This window comes from Oryx dammah, unplaced genomic scaffold, assembly GCF_014754425.2.
Source record: "Oryx dammah isolate SB20612 unplaced genomic scaffold, SCBI_Odam_1.1 HiC_scaffold_9, whole genome shotgun sequence".
Lineage (NCBI taxonomy): Eukaryota > Metazoa > Chordata > Mammalia > Artiodactyla > Bovidae > Oryx > Oryx dammah.
This window is the reverse complement of record NW_024070193.1, coordinates 10,098,953-10,115,016: the sequence shown is the minus strand read 5'-3', so window position 1 is coordinate 10,115,016 and position 16,064 is coordinate 10,098,953. Positions and strand designations below refer to the sequence as shown.

Sequence of the window (16,064 nt, the reverse complement as noted above, 5' to 3'; positions counted from 1 at the left end):
GTAGCCATGGGGGTCCTCAGAAGTGAATGAGAATGAGTTGGAGGGTAGAAGCTCCCACCTCTGTCCCTGGGACGTCTCTCCTAAGACCCTCGCGCTGTTTCTTTCCTGCTCTCCTGGGTCCTGCAGTGGGCTGCCCTGTGCCCTGCGCTTCAGGAGCCTGCAAGGGGAAGGAGGAGCAGTAAGGATGTGGCGATGAGATCTGGGAGGGCAGAGTGCACACCCAGGACCTAGTGTACCAGCCTAGCTGGGTCCTTACCCTGGGCCGAACAAGAACAGCTGCCGCTGGCTCTTCCCAGATGGGCTCCCTTAGGCTCAGTCCACAGTCTTCTCCATCCCAGGCAGGGGGCCTGCTGCCTGGCAGTGTCCCGTAGTCTGATTTGGGGGTTTGCCCTTCACGGGGCCAGATTTTCTGCTCTCTCAATTCAACAGTGAAATAGACAGGAACACTCTATGTTTATGACCCACTTCCCCTTCTATTAAGGCTTAGAGAGAGGCCCAGGTGTCTCTGGGCCACGCTGAGTTGCTTTTGCTGGAATGAGGGAGTGAATAAAGCTCCCCAGTTTCCTAATGGAGGCTCCTGGCAGGTGCCCTTTGTCAGACCCTACTAGAGCCTGGGCAGGCAGCCACACTGGTCCCAGCCCTTGCTTGGCACTCGGGGGTAGTCCTGCCCTTCTCCCTGCATGCCTGTGGGTCTGCTCTGGTGTATGAAGGTCGGTGGGCTGTGTACCTGCTGAACCTGGCAAATAAATGTCACTCTGCCAAAGCCTCTGGCCACCCTCTCGCCTTTGCTTCCTCTATATTACTGGGGAGGGCCCCTGGAAGGCAGTGGGGAGGGTAGAGGCTGGGGGTAGTTTCGTTGGTAGTGGTCTGAGCTCAGTGCCATGTGGATTGCTTGGGATGCCACAGGATGGTCCTTGATGCTAGGGGTGGGGTCCTCCGGACTCTAGAAAACCATGTGAGGCTACTGTTCTGACAAGTCTTGTTGAACAAGGAGTCCTTGTCTCGACTTAGGCATGAGACCTGGAACCCGCTGAGGGCCACCCACCATAGGGAGAGACCTTTTGTACATGGCCAAAGAGGGTTTCCCTGGGTTGTGGAGTGGGTGCAGGATAGGCATTACACAATGATTCTGTCCTGCCCTTTGTGTTGATTTCTCCTTCCTGTAAACAACACAGTGGCTTTCCACATAGGTTCCAAGGACTTCACTCGGGTCCACTTCACGTGGAACAGATAAGCTTTACATTATGGGGCTGTGTATAAGTTTTTTTTTTTTTTTCTGGGAAGAGGGGAGTAATACTACTAAAAACAGTTAATCACAAAAACTAGGAGTACTCCTTCCAGCCGAGATTAGCCCAGGTGAACTCACCAGGGATGCCGCTCTTCCTCAGAGAGGATCCCAAAGACAACTCTGATGTGGGAATAATAAAAAAGGTTTGTTAGTCACTTGTCTAAGATGCAACTGGGCCTCCAAAACAACTCTATTGCAGTCCCGAGGCAAAACTGATCCTCCCGAGAGCTAGGACTAAAGTCAGGATACTGACCCTGCCACCTCTAATCACCTCTAAACTCGGGAATCAAGTCTTGCTTGTATAGATCCGACGTGAGCTTGAGATGTCCTGAGTGGTTAGCACTTGTGTCCATCCTTCTAGGACCACTCAGAAAGGAGGGCTAAGAGAATGCAGCATTTTTTCGGTCTGGGAACTATGGGTTTCCACTATACTGTCAAGCACCGCCCAGAGCCCAGGGGACCCGATCTATCGTGACCGTCGTCCCATTCCCTACTCTGCTCCGAGAGAGTAGAGAAGGCTGCGCTGAGAGAACAGGGCTCAGAAGCCCGTGCCCAGCGCACCTCGAGCCACCTCTGGCTTGGGACCATAACGCCCTGTGTTGCCCCCAAAAGGGGGCCGGCTAGCAGCCTAGCTGGTCGCCGTACCAATCCAAAGCTGCGCTCCCGCTGTACCTGCAGTCTCAACTGCGAGCAGCCTGAGAATTACCGCCCCAGGATTCTCTACGGCCGCGGGGCCGTTAAGCCCCGCCCCCCGAGGGTTCTTCCAATCAGGACCTAACCTTCCGTGCAGCCACTTCCGATCCTCTCCCGGAAGTTGAGCCGTGGAGCCAAATTCGAAGCTAGTGAAGACGCGGAGGCACGGCCGCCAAGCTGGACCCGTCGCCGTTTCCTTGGCTTCTTCGGCGACTCGAGACCAGTCATCATGCCTATCCGTGCCCTGTGCACCATCTGCTCCGACTTCTTTGATCACTCCCGCGACGTGGCCGCCATCCATTGCGGCCACACCTTCCACTCGCATTGGTGAGTGAGCGCTGTGTTGGAGCTGGGCCCTCGCTCCCGTAGGGCTACAGGACTGTGGGGTGTCGGGGCTCCGGGTGACCCGTCCCTGGACCCCAGACTGATGATGAAGAAGGCATTAGATGGGAATCCCACGAGAGTTCCTGACCTGGGCAGAGGCGAGTTGTGTGGCAGGCTTCCCCAAGGAAGTGACAGCTGAGCTGAGTGAGGCTGCGGGTTGGAGAGTGGGGATGCGGGGGAGGTACAAGGCTTGGTTTAATGAAGACAGAGTAGAGGTTTCTTTGATTGGCTTGCAGAGAAATGTGGTTTCAAAATTATTTGTTCGTGCAGATGCTTTCACCACATTAGTGAGCCCTTTGTTTTCTGCCAGACCTGGTAGCCAACAGTCTACTGGATTTGTTGTGGTTTGCTTGGTGGTTTGGAATGATTCTGTCCAGAGTCATCTTCTTGGTTAGACGCGCCACTGTATTCACTGACCTAAGCAAACCCAAATTAACATCAAATGGCAAGGAGGTGCTCTCGAATCAAGGTGTTCTGCTGACTGGTAGGACCATTCTGTTGAGTGCATTGCTGGTGGGGAGATCCCCCTGGTAGCTGTGGACAGGCTGAGTCCCGAATTTCTTTTTTAAATTGTGATGAAATACATGTAACATAAAATTAACCATTTTTTCCTTTTCCTTTTTTTTTTCACTATACACTATTCTATTGGAGCAATATATTATATATATATATATATATGACTTAACATTTAACATTTTGCAAAAGCTTACTTAACAAAAAAGTTAATTTATGAAAATGTATATGACCTGATTTTTATATCATAGTAAAATAGGCCCTTTGGAAAGGACATATGGAAGCAATTGATTTTTCTGGTGAACACAGCCTTTGTTTATACTCGCTCCAAAACTTCTGATATGATAATACTATTTTCTCATATTACCACCATTTCAGTATTGTTCTGTTGCCCAGCTTCACACATTCATCTCTCACAAGATTCATAAAGGGATCAAATTCCTGCAATATTTCTTGGACATGTCTGCCACCATTTAATTTCAATGAAAACTTCAAATTTAAAAAATTTTTCAGGAGAATGTTTACTCGATGAGCTCGAAGATGCTTTCCATTTTGACCATTTTAAGAGTACAATTCAGTGGCATTAAGTTCATTCACAACGTTGTGTAACCATCACCACTATTTCCAGAGCATTTCCATCAGTCCAAACTAAGCACTGAATCCTTTAAACGATAATTTTCCATTCCCCCCTTCCCACAGCCCATGGAAACCTCTGTTTTACTTTGTCTTCATGAATTTTTCTTTTCTAGGGCCCTCATATAAGTGAAATCACATTTGGTTCTTTTAAGTTTGGCTTATTTCACTAAGCACAGTGTTTTCAAGGTTCATCCATGTTGTAGAATGTTTCAGAATTTTACTCCTTTTTATGACTAAGGGATTATTATTCATTGTATGAAAATAACACGTTTTGTTTGTCCCTTCATCTGTTAATAGATGTTGGGTTGTTTCCATGTTTTGGCTACTGTGCGTAATGTTACTATGAACATTGGTGTACAAATATATTTTCAGATTCCTAGTTTCATTTATTTGGGGTTATCCCGAGAGGTGGACTAGCTGGATCATATAGTAATTCTATGTTTAATGTTTTGAAAAGCTGCCCTTCTGTTTTCCTGTGTCAGCTGTACCATTTTATGTTCCTACTAACAATTCACAAGGGTTCCAGTTTTTCCACATCCTTGCCAAACTTTTTTTTTTTAATAACAGCCATCGTAATGGGTATCTTTGCTTTTATGTGTGTGTTTAAAGCTCTCAATTTCCCTCTTGGCACTGCTTTTGCTGTCTTACACAGTTTTGATATGTTTTCATTTTCATTAATCTCATGGTATTTTCTTATTTCCCTTGCGATTCCTTCTTTGACCCATTGGTTGTCTAAGAGTGTGTTGTTTAATTTCCACACATTTGTGAATTTTCCATTTTTCTTCGGTTATTGATTTTTAGTTTTATTCTATTTTAATCAGAAAATCTATTTTGTGTGATTTTCAATCTTTAAAAAAATTTTATGGTTTGTTTTGTGGCCCACCATATGGCCTATCCTAGAGAATGTTCCGTGTGCACTTGAGAAGAATGTGTTTTCTGCTATTGTTGGGGGGAGTATACATCTGTTAGGTTAGTTGGTATAAAGTGTTGTTCAGACCTTCTGTTTCCATATTGATCATCTGTCTGATTGTTCTATCCATTATTGAAATTGTGTAATATTAACATCTCCAACTTTTGTTGTAGTACTTGCTATTTCTCCCTTAATTCTGTACAATTTTCTTTCATATATATATTTCATGTCTATTTTGTTAGGTATATATATGTTTATAATTGTTATTTCTTGTTGGAGTGAGCCTTTTATTAATATATAAAGTCATTATCTCTTGTATGCTTTTTTGACCTAAGTTTGTTTTGTCTGACAATAATATAGTTACCTCAATTCACTTTTTGTTAGTATTTTTATTTATTCTGCTTGAAATTCATGAGGTTTCTTTAACTTGTGGAACAATTTCTTTACTCAGTTCTGGGAAACTATCAGCCATATTTCTTCATATATTGCCTCTATTCTATTATCTCTTTTCTTTCTATATTAACATCTCATTTCTGCTGTAACAAATTACCACTAACTTAGTGGCTTAAGACAACGGAAGTTATTTTATAATTTTGGAGGTCAGAAGTCCAAAATGGGTCTTGCTTGGTTAAAATGAAGATGTAAGTGGGACTGTGCCTTCTTTGGCTCCTGGCCTCTTTAGCCATCTTCAGAGTCAGCAGTGTTACATCTTCAAACCTCTCTGTATGACTCTTGACACTCTGTCTCTTTTATAAGGATGCTTGTGATTACATGAGACACCCCTGGATAATCTCCCCAACTCCTTAACTTAATCACAGCTCCAAATTACTCTTGTTTTATAAGGTAGCATATTCACAAGTTTTGGTAATTAGGACATAGAGGTGAGGGCGTTATTCTACCTAATGCTTTCTTCCTGGAACTTCTAATTATATGTATCCTAGACCTCACGGTAACTTTTATATCTCTTATCATTTCTTATGTATTTTTCCACCTTTCTAATTCCCGGTGTTTCCTCTGACATATCTTTCAATGTACTGATTCTTCAACTCTGCCTAAACCGCTATTAAGTTCATCCATTGAATTCTTAATTTGGGCCATTTGTTCAGTTTTGGAATTTCTGTTTATTTCGTATTAAGTTCTGATGTGTCACCTTTTATTTTCAAATTCTCTATTGATATTTTCAATCTTAATTTTTGTTTATCTGGCATAGTGTGTCTGTCATGGTGAGTGACTATTCCAGTGTCTGAAGTCTCTGTGGTTATGTTCTGGTTTACAATATGCAGTGCTTTCTCTTGGGTAACTGTTTACTTTAAAACCAAGCATTGTATTGAAATATAGTATAATACATAAAAGTACAAATATAAGAAATGTATAGCTTGCAGAATTTTTGCAAACTGAACACACCTATGGCAACCAGAATTCAGAGCAAGAAACTAGACATCAGCACTTCAGAAACCTCCTGCTGAGAAAGACTGGGACCTGGGACACTCTTCCAGAATGCTTGCATTTGCACCTACACAAATGCCTCCTCAAACAACAGAATACAAAGAAACTATAAGGGACTAAAAGTAACTACATGCACGCTCAGCTTGCGCAAACTATGAACAAGAAGATACAAAAAGGCCAAAACCCAGCTGCCGTTTCTGAGGTCCTGGAGCAAAACCAGGGTACTGTACAGGATCCCTCCACACAGGACCACCAAAGGGGTGGGCACACCGCCACCTAAGCTACCCTTGTGGCTCAGCCTGCCAATCTGCCCCTCTGCACTCACCTCATATGAGGAACTTGATCCTCACTCCCCTTCTCTCCCCAGCGAGCAAGCAAGGACACCTGTTGCTTGTTTTTGCTCCCTCCTGGTGCAGTCGCAAGAAAGCCTTGCCTGAATTTCTCCTCTGGCCTCTTACCAGTCTCTGTGGATTAAAGAGTCCAAGGGCCCTGTGCAGTCTTCCAGTTACTCCCACCAGTCCGCCTTTCCTCCACACATGATAGCCACCATCTTGACTTTCAGCAGCATAGATGAGTTTTGCCTACCTTTTAGTCTATGTGAATGAAATTAAACACAATTTACTGGTTTTGTTTTTTTTTTGGTATCAGGCTTCTCTTCTTCAATCTTACGTTTATGTAATTCACCCATAATTTGTTCTGAGTTATAGACTCATTCATTCTCATTGCTGTGTAGTATTCCCTCACTGTGCATGGTTAGCTTTGTATTATATGTATTTGAAAAATTATTTATAGAAAAAAAACCGCAGTCTAGAAAGATGGTATCATCTTCCCAAAAGGGCTGTTTTTCCCTGGTCCCTGGGGAGATTGTCTACAAGTAGGCCAACTAGTAGATTGTCTACTACATTTTGATTTTGTTTTGACGGCACTACCTGGCTTGTGGGGTATTAGTTCCCCAACCAGGCAGTGAAAGCACAGAGTCCTTTACCACTGGACCACCAGATAATGCCCTAGTAGAAGAATATTTTAACGTTTAGGGCAGATCGATGGTGCATAGCTGGGCTGTATTTCACTTTTACTTTTGCTTGCTACCTCTAGTTTACCCTCACTTTGAAAGTTACCCCTTTGGAGTATTATAATTCCTGTCTCTGAGGGACCCTGACTTTGACCTCAATCAAAGGCTAGAAAGTTGATAAAATTACAGCTCAGGAGAGAGAAGTCCAAGCCATCAAGGGCCAAGAAAAAAAAAAGGGGGCCAGTTGGTTAGATTGCTTGTACGAGTCAGGCCTTGTGGGATATACCATCACTACCTGAGGTGTTGCCCTCCTGGGTGGGCAGGTGATGGGTCAGAGAGGAGCAGGACAGACGCTGTAATGGTCGGGGTGGCTACCTGGCCTGTATGTCTCCCCCTAAAACCAGTCTGTTTTTCTGTTCTCATTCCAGCCTAATTCAGTGGTTTGAGACAGCACCAAGTCGGACCTGCCCACAGTGCCGAATCCAGGTAAAGTTGCTGGGGTGAAAAAACTCCTCAGCTAAAGATACTCCTCGCCAGGGAGCAAGGATGAGGAGAGGTCTCTGAAGCAAAGCAATGTCTTTGACCTGTCTGGACCATCTGGTTTGAGGCTGGTTGAGCCTCACTTGTGCTCTTAAATGGTGCGGGAGGCTTGCTTTTGCCCAAGGGGAGCTGGCAGATGGACTCATTGCCTGGGCCAGTCTTCACCTGGCTAGATTTGGTCTCCTTATCTGCCTTTTCCCCTGTAATGCCCAGCACCTAGAGTTGGGGTATCTTTTGAGCAGTTACCACATGGATCTGTAATGACATGACTCAGTAACTAGTGGTAGCCAGCTTGGGACACCTACAGGATTGCAGAGGTCACCTCCCTCCAAGGGATGTGCCGTGAAAGGTTAGGCGGGAGATGGGCTTGGCTGCATGTTCCCTGTCCTCCTTGCCCATGACCCAGCTATGCAGTCACACTGTGTCTTGTTCTTTCATTCAGGTCGGCAAAAGAACCATTATCAATAAGCTCTACTTTGACCTTGCCCAGGAGGAGGAGAATGTCTTAGATGCAGAATTCTTAAAGGTACCCAGACTTTATCTCATTCCGCTGAATCCCAGGCCCTCTGAGAGTTCACTTTCTGCTCCTACCCAGGGAGGGTACCTAGAGTCTGGAGATGAGTTCTGGAAGGGGAGACTTGATAGAGAATTCAAGGCTGGGACAGTGAGAGCAGAGAATAATTGATGATGTTCCAGTCATTGGAGAAATCCTCTGTCAGGGAGGACGAGAGCCACTCGACTGTGAGCCCTCCTCTTGGGATTTCAGAGCAGTTCTGACCATAGTTTAGAATGTGTCCCTTGAAGTCCCCTCACCTTGCAAAGAATGTACAACCATCTTTTCCAGTCCTCAGCCAGGAAAGATGTGTGAACCCACTGTTTGCAAACCTGCCTGTTCACAACTGCCTGGGCAGCTTGGTGTGTATCCAGGTGCCTGAGTCTTTCCCAGAGCAGGAATGGAGGGCAGGGCCCCTGGAATCAAGATATGCAGCCAGGATGGAAACCCACACTGCAGGGGAGGATGGGTGGGTTCCCTCCCACACTGGGTTCCCTCCCACACTTCGTTCCCTCCCACACTTCTACTGCTTCCCCTCCAAGCCTAAGATTTAGCTTGCTTCGTGCACAAAGGGATTAGATTGGCAGAAACCTCTCAAGGAAGTGGGATTGGGGTTTGCAAGTGAACCTGGACTCTGAGGGTTAATTTTCTGGGCATCTGTCAGATTAGGATTCATTCGGCCCTGGCCCCCGGGGGGGCTGTGACGTCCTTGGAACCTCACTGCTTCAAGACGTGGAGCTTTTGTGCTTAAAGCTAACGTGTTCATCGTCATGGTAACTGCTCCCAGTTTTAAGCCGTGTCCTCCTTGTGAGAAAAGCAACAAAGGCAGCTTCAGTTCTTTCTGATTTTCTAAGCCATATCTGGGAGACATGAAGGCAAAATCTTGAGTAGTTTGGAGCAAGGACTTGGAAGGCACCCTGCCTGGGTGTGGAAGGTGCTAGGGACTAGCGGAAAGGTTGGGCTGGCAGCTGCTCTCAGGCAACCCGTGTGCCCTTCTCTACCCACGGCTTCCAGCTGAGATGTCCAGCCTGTTTAACCAGCTCAGCCACCAACAGCTCCTGCCCCAAAGTCCTGAGTAGAGTTTGACGACAGGAGCGTAGCCCCGAATGGGCCTGGCCTTGTATTGGTCATAATGTGAGTCTTTCATTGACCTGGGAAGAGTAACCTGGATGAGGATTGTTTTGCATCCAGTTACCATCACAGACCCTAGGCTAAGCCTTTCACGTCTACTGAGCCTGGTTTTCCTGCTTATGGAGTAGATACATCTCTTGCCCACAAGGTTGTTGAGTTCATGGGACACCTGAATGGGAGTTGGGCTCTCTTCTGCTCCAGCCTCTCAGTGGTTCTGTGGCAGTGGCTGTGGAACATATGTATGGGCTTAGGGAGGCTTGTTTGACCTTCACAACAGTCTGGTTAGAGCCTAGTGCAGGTGAGGTTTCATCTAGGGGTGCAGAATTGTCTTGGCTCCCCTACCCTATTGGTTTCTGGGGCTGGAAGAGTCCCGGTACACAGAGCCAGCTTAGGGCTGGGAGGGGGGTAGACCGTGAAGCAGGTAGGACCCAGGGTGGAGGGAGCAGTGTGGCCCAGGGTGCTTGGCCATCCCAATTCGGTGTCCCTACTGGGTCCAGCTAATGCCAGGGAATGTCAAGATGGGCACAGGCCCGAGTAAGCGATGGAAGCTTCTGCCATAAAACCGACCGTGCAGGCCAGGCTCCACTTATTTTGCCTTGTTATGCCTCTTTTCCTGTCCTAGGGTCTTATACCTGAGATTATCTGCATTTTACCAACTTTTTAAAAAGACACTCAGAGACAAAGCAAGGCTTCTGTCTCCCTTGTTGATCTCACTTGGCCTTGAGGAGCAGCAGGTTCATGCTTTTCTGGGCCCACAGGCTTCATTGTCCCCGCCTGGGGCTCCCCACAGACCTTATGTAAGGCTGGGTGGGGGCCAGCTGTGATGCCTTCTTGCCGCTTACTATGAGTATTGCCTTGCAGAATGAACTGGATAATACCAGGGCCCTGCTTTCCCAGAAAGGTGAGTTCCCAGGGGCCTTGGGAAGCCCCTGACTTGGGTACTGGACTGAGGCCTGGGAGGAAGGCCTCAGCCTTCTGGCATATCCAGGGGCTCTCCCTGCTTGGTATATCCAAGTCTTATCAGCTCTTGTGATGGCAGAAAAGGAAAGGAAAGGGAGGTGACTGATGCTGTTCACCCAGATGAGGTGAGCCTCTTCTTTGTCTGGGGCTGCTCGCTTAGGACCCAGGCTGGGAGGAGTCTACCTGACAGGTCAGAGTATTGTAGTTGAGGATTCTGCTGCAAGATTTGGCAGGAACCTGCTTGAGGGTTTCCCTCATAGCTTAGTTGGTAAAGAATCCACCTGCAATGCAGGAGACCCCAGTTTCATTCCTGGGTTGGGAAGATCCCCTGGAGAAGGGATAGGCTACCCACTCCAGTATTCTTGGGCTTCCCTTGTGGCTCGGCTGGTAAAGAATCTGTCTGCAATGTGGGAGACCTGGGTTCGATCCTTGGGTTGGGAAGATTCCCTGGAGAAGGGAAAGGCTACCCACTCCAGTGTTCTGGCCTGGAGGATTCCATGGACTGTATAGTCCATGGGGTCGCAAAGAGTTGGACACGATAGAGGGACTTTCATTTTGACTTTTTCAGTGCTTGAGTTCTGGGATGATGAATTAACTAGACTGTGGGATGAAGGAGCAGTGAAATCTTTACTCCAGTAACTCCGAGCAGCAGAAAAAGGGTCTCATCCCCAGAATGGCTGGGCATCCCTGGTTTGGTGCTTGCCAGAGAGATAAGCAGGCTGCCTGACCTGTGGCCCACGATTTGTTCCTCACCTGGCTCTGGGGTGGGGTGCTGGGGCCCAGGGCCCCAGGTTCTCATAGGGCATAGTAGACAGGCCTTTCCTCTCCCTGTGTCCCGTACCCCTGCTGCAGAGAAGGAAAAACGAGATAGCCAGCTCATCATTGACTCTTTGCGGGACACGCTGGACGAGCGCAATGCCACTGTGGAGTCCCTGCAGAGGGCCTTGGACAAGGCTGAGATGCTGTGCTCCGCCCTCAAGGTGGGTCCCCAGCCCCCGTGGGCACAGGTTGGTGGGGAGATACAGTCTTCCTCCTGGGCTCCCCACTGTGGGCTTGTCTTTTGTGTCTGCCTTGGTCAATACCGTGGTCTGTACAGTTGTAAAACGGAGGGAAATTCCATCTTCCCCAGACCTCCCACCCAGCCCATGAGAAAAGGGTCGTATTGCCTGCACCTGTGGTTGTTGTACTAGTTTGGAGAGGTGAGGCCTGCCCAGTGTTTCGTGGAAGGACTGCTCAACCAAGACCTCAGTGAGCCTAGGCCAGGTTTCCCAAAGTGGTTTGTACTCCACTGACAAAGCCAGCCTGAAGAACCTTCCATTAGCGTGCCTGTCCTTGGCTGGGCTGCTCTCTGGAGCCAGATCAAACAGCATCCCAGAGAGGAGCAGGGGGCCTTTGAAGTCGGCTGTGCTGAGCTGACCGGGCAGATCAAAGCCTGCAGAGCAAGCGGCTCTAGACCCAGATGAATTTTGTATCAGCCTGGGTTGGTGAGCCTCTTGCTCTCCAAGGGGCAGGAGGTGATTGATCTGAATCCACAGTTGAAATTCTGACCTCATATGAAGGAGCCAGTCATTGCCGGATGCCATTTGAGAAGGAAATGGACCCATCCGGGTGAACGGATAGGACCCCAGGGTGTTCGCCGTTTCTCGCTCTGCTTGGTGGCTGGATTGGATCATGTGGCCTGGCCAATGGGAAGGAAGGAGTGGACCAGCACCTGGCCGCAGAGCAGGAGTGTGTTGGCATTTCCAGGTCGGAGACGAAGTGGCCAGGTGCTGAGGGCAGCTGTCCTACCCTGGCAACTGTCCATAGCTGATGGATAGCATGGCCTGGATCTTTGCTCCAGGCTTCTTCAGCTTCCTACACAGTCCTTGGACGCTGGCAGCCCCCACCAGGCCTTTAGATGCTGAGAGTGGGCTATGCTGATGGTAAGACATATCTCAGGAGGAAGCAAGCCAGGGGGTTGAGAAAGCAGCTGGTCCAGGGCCTCGTAGCAGCAAAAGCACACGTCAGAGTGGGGCCCAGGAGCCTTACCTCCTGGGGCTAGAGCACATGCTTATCAGTATTTTCAAAAGCAGACAGTTCTAGGGTGGAGTTTTCTCGGCGATTTTAGCCTTGGCCCCTGGGAGCCACCAAGCAACAGACATGTGGGGGTGCGTTTGCTCTTCAGAAGCAGATGAAGTACTTGGAGCAGCAGCAGGATGAGGCCAAGCAAGCACGGGAGGAGGCCCGCCGACTCCGGAGCAAGATGAAGAGCATGGAGCGGTGAGCTTAGAGTGGGGGCCTACCCTGTGCCCTTGCACCCCCGGGGCACAGCTCTCAGGGCTGCAGCAGGGGATGGCTCAGCTCTCTGTAGGCCACGGGGGGCTCAGGCCTTACTCAGCCTCTGCGGGCTCCTCCACTTTCCATGGGAAACCTGGCAGGGCTTTTGTTCCAAGAACTTCTCCGTGAGCATCCCTGACCTGAGACCCTCTGTCAGCACCCCTTCTCCCTCAGCAGCATCCCTGCAGCTGTGCTAAGCTCTGCCCTGGGGCCTTTCTTTGGGCAGAGCCGCCTGCTAAAGCATCCTAGCAGCTCAGGCTGTCTCCATAGCAACGGCAGCAAAGGGAGGCAGAGCTGCACTGGGTACCTACCCATCAGCCTCCAGATTTTAAATGCCGTGGGCCGGGTGTTTTTCAGAATCGAGCTCCTACTCCAGAGCCAGCGGCCTGAGGTAGAGGAGATGATCCGAGACATGGGTGTGGGACAGTCCGCGGTGGAGCAGTTGGCTGTGTTCTGCGTGTCCCTCAAGAAGTGGGTACTCTGGCCCCGGTATCCAAGCTGAGTCATGACCCCCAAGCCATGCCCCTCCGCGTGTTGCCCGTCTCTCGTGAAGCAGAGCAGGCAGAGTGAGGAGCAGGCTCTGGAGCCCTGCTGCTTTCATTTGAACCACATCCCGCCTCTTACTGTGTGGCCAGGAGCCAGTTTCTTAACGTCTCTGATCCTTAGCTTCCTGAACAGATAATAATAACCTGCCTCACAGAATTATTGAGAGAATTGCATGTGAATTATAAGTGTTATTTCTAAGGAGGTTGGCACAGCTCGCCATGCTCCAGTTTGATATCTGGAGCCTGTTCCCCATTAGCACGCGGTTACTGACCCCGCCTGGCTTGCATCAGAAACTTAGCTCAGGTGTTCACTCCCATGGGTGTGGGGTTGGAGAAAAGGGGCCACTTGGCTGACAGGTATGAAGGATCCCCGATGCCTCGTGTGCAGCCAGTTGGTGTAGGGGGCCTCCTAGTGGAGCTAGGGTTTCCTGCACACCCTCTCAAATCTCCAGTGCCTGCAAGCAGGCAGGAAACAGCGATTCACTAGCTCTTTAGCATCTGGGGTGCTTGACCCCCTGCAGTGCCAGCCGGTCCCTGCTGGGCTCCGGTGTCAGAGTTGGAAGGAGAAGGGCCGGGGGCTTGGGCTGGGCTTTGTGTTTGCTTGGTGCTGTGACTCGGTCTGACCAGGGGGTGTCCTGGGTTGACATCTCTTTTCCCTGGTCCCTTCGTAGAGAGTATGAGAATCTAAAAGAGGCCCGGAAGGCCTCAGGGGAGCTAGCTGACAAACTGAAGAAGGACTTGTTTTCTTCCAGAAGCAAGGTAACTGAATGGGGAGCCGAGGGTGAGGGGAGAGGTGGCTGTCCTTTTGTCATGCGTGTGAGCGTCTCCTAGGCCAGGCCCTGGGGCTGTGGTATGACTCAGAGACTGGCTTCTGGTCCTCACTAGGCACTAACTCTGGCTTGCATGGCTTGTCTGCTTAGGGTGGCAGGTCATGCAACTGACGCCCCAACACCTGCACACCTCTGCTCTCTGGGTACCTCTCAGCTGGCTGGGGCACAAATGTGATGGCTTCAGGGCCATGTTTTTTGTTCCAGGCCTAGAGTAGGAGGCCTCTTGTTCTTTTCTTTGTGGTTTGTTTATTTTATTTATTTATTGTGTGTGTGCTGTGTTTTGCCATTTGGCTTATTCCCCTTGTTCCTCTGTTCCCTGACCAGGGATTGAACCTGGGCCGTGGCAGTGAAAACCCAGAATTCTTACCACTAGACCACCAGGGGACTGACTCCCTGTAGAAGGCCTCGTGAAACCTGAATCAGTCAACACAGCTGCTTTTATTTCTGGGCATGGTGCATGTCAGGGCATAGATGTAGGGAGGAGCCCTGGACTGCTCCAGATGAACGCTGCCAGACTAAGACAAAGGTCCAGCCCCATGGAGCTCGGGTCTTCCCTGTGTCCCCCGCTCCTCCTGGGTCTGGGCTCCCACGAGCTAGTGTAGCAGCAGGTGGGGGTGGGGCACACAGCCACCCCTGTGTTTGTCCTTCACTCCTTACACTTTTTTGCAGTTGCAGACAGTCTGCTCTGAACTGGACCAGGCCAAGTTGGAGCTGAGGTCGTCTCAGAAGGACTTACAGAGTGCTGACAAGGAAATCGCGGTGAGGAACATCTGCGAGCAGGTGGGAAGGAAGGGTGGTTTATGTGCCCTCCAAGATGTGGGCTGGGTGAGTTCTGCCCACAAACCCTGCATCAGTCAGTGGTTGCAGCTCTGGGCTCCCTGTATCCTCCTGGTGCAGGGTGGGTCAGGACAGGAATCTTGGCCTTTGGTCTGAAGCCTGGGCTCCTCAGCAGAGGACAGAGAGCACAAGGGTCTTGCTCACAGTCTGTCCTGTACCTGCATCCTTGAGGTCACCAGAGGAGGGGGGTTCACCGGAGGAGGAGGAGGTCACTGGAGGAGGTCACCGCCAGAGGGGTTCTGAGGTCAGGTGGTCCTGGCCTCCTGAGCCTGATATTTTGACTTTCAGGCCTTGTTCTGGTCCCAGTGGGCTTGCTTTTCATGCGTACTGCTAATGTCTGTGGTGGCCACTCTGGACTTGGTGCCTCAGCCTTTCTTTCACACTCTTCTCTTTCCTTCCTGAAGAGCCTGAAAAAAAAGCTGACGATACTGCAGGAAACCCTGAAGCTGCCACCAGGAGACAGTGAAACTATCAACCGCCTCGTTTTAGAGAGGTTCGTTGACCCTCTGGGGTGGAACAGGGACTCCAAGCTGGAGGAGCTCCCTGGTAAGGGTGTCTTCACCCTTTCTGGCTTTGTGGGGGGGGTAGGTGGCCCAGGTCGGCCAGAAGGCTGTGGACCTCCTGGCCTGAGTGACAGCCAAGACTGAGCTGGAACACAGCTTTGAGGCAGGCCCTGGGCTTTGACAAAGAGAGGCCAGAAAGGCCCTGGGGATGGTCAGGGAAAGGGGAGGGGCATCCTGTGTATGGAGCAGCCCACCTGATACATCCGCCTGACCCAGGTTCTGAAACAAACATGAAGCCACCCACCAAAAGAGCTCTCCTCTGGTCCCAGCACCAGCACACTAGAGCTGCCAGCAGAGGGAGCCAAGAGGCCGAGGGATGGCTGGCTGCCTGTGTGGCCGCCCGGAAGCCGACAGGCTGAGAGGGTCCTCAGGCCTGGCTGGCCCGCTGGTGGTCCGGACAGAAAACACGACCCAGCGACCCAGCCGCTTTTATTCGAGCCACTTTTCAATGTTGGAAAATCACTATGGTCCCTCTGCCGCACATCCACTCGTTTGCTTGGAGCCTGCCTATCTAACTTAGGAGCTGCTTCCCTGACCCTTTCCCTTTTTACCACCTCTGTGTGAGGCTTGGGACCCATCCTCTACCCCTCCCATCTGCCCAGCATAGGAACCCCTGGGCATCTTACCACTCCCTTGCCAAACACCTCCCAGGACCCTCTGCACTCAGCCCTCATGGAGCTGGCCTTGTGGGCGGGGTGGACCTTCAGGCTTCGGGCCAGTCGCACTGCCCCTCGCAGCAGGACACCCCTTGCCTTACTGCTCTGTGTCCTCGCTGCTCCGTGTCCTTGCTGCTCCGTGTCCTCGCTGCTCTGTGTCCCCATGCTCTGTGTCCCCCCTGCTCCGTGTCCCCTGCTCCATGTCCTGCTCCGTGTCCTTCTCCGTGTCCCCCTGCTCCATGTCCCCCTGC

The 16,064-nt window shown here is 50.1% G+C and overlaps 2 protein-coding genes, 1 long non-coding RNA gene and 1 pseudogene across 3 annotated transcripts in view; 2 read left to right on the top strand and 2 right to left on the bottom strand.

Moving 5' to 3' along the window:
• Nucleotides 1-774, top strand: part of CAMKV (CaM kinase like vesicle associated) — an 11,551-nt gene extending 10,777 nt beyond the window's left edge. The window contains exon 11 of the mRNA XM_040246971.1: nt 1-774. This exon is cut by the window's left edge and continues 979 nt beyond it. The gene's annotated coding sequence lies outside the window, so the exon portion shown is untranslated.
• LOC120868280 overlaps nt 1-2,017 on the bottom strand; it is a 7,213-nt gene extending 5,196 nt beyond the window's left edge. Inside the window, exons 1-2 of the long non-coding RNA XR_005722186.1 lie at nt 1,961-2,017; nt 1,367-1,408 (exon numbers count right to left, since the gene is read on the bottom strand). This is a non-coding gene — a long non-coding RNA (uncharacterized LOC120868280). The remainder of the gene's footprint in view (nt 1-1,366; nt 1,409-1,960) is intronic.
• Nucleotides 2,018-2,112: 95 nt separating this feature from the next.
• The window catches only part of LOC120868246 (TRAF interacting protein), an 18,274-nt gene continuing 4,322 nt past the window's right edge, over nt 2,113-16,064 (top strand). The window contains exons 1-10 of the mRNA XM_040246975.1: nt 2,113-2,308; nt 7,311-7,368; nt 7,865-7,948; nt 9,968-10,007; nt 10,919-11,046; nt 12,231-12,325; nt 12,740-12,853; nt 13,599-13,686; nt 14,427-14,516; nt 14,999-15,087. Of these exons, the coding sequence (XP_040102909.1) occupies nt 2,211-2,308; nt 7,311-7,368; nt 7,865-7,948; nt 9,968-10,007; nt 10,919-11,046; nt 12,231-12,325; nt 12,740-12,853; nt 13,599-13,686; nt 14,427-14,516; nt 14,999-15,087 (884 nt within the window). The 5' untranslated portion in view covers nt 2,113-2,210. The remainder of the gene's footprint in view (nt 2,309-7,310; nt 7,369-7,864; nt 7,949-9,967; nt 10,008-10,918; nt 11,047-12,230; nt 12,326-12,739; nt 12,854-13,598; nt 13,687-14,426; nt 14,517-14,998; nt 15,088-16,064) is intronic.
• On the bottom strand, nt 3,195-4,051 carry LOC120868432 (annotated as a pseudogene).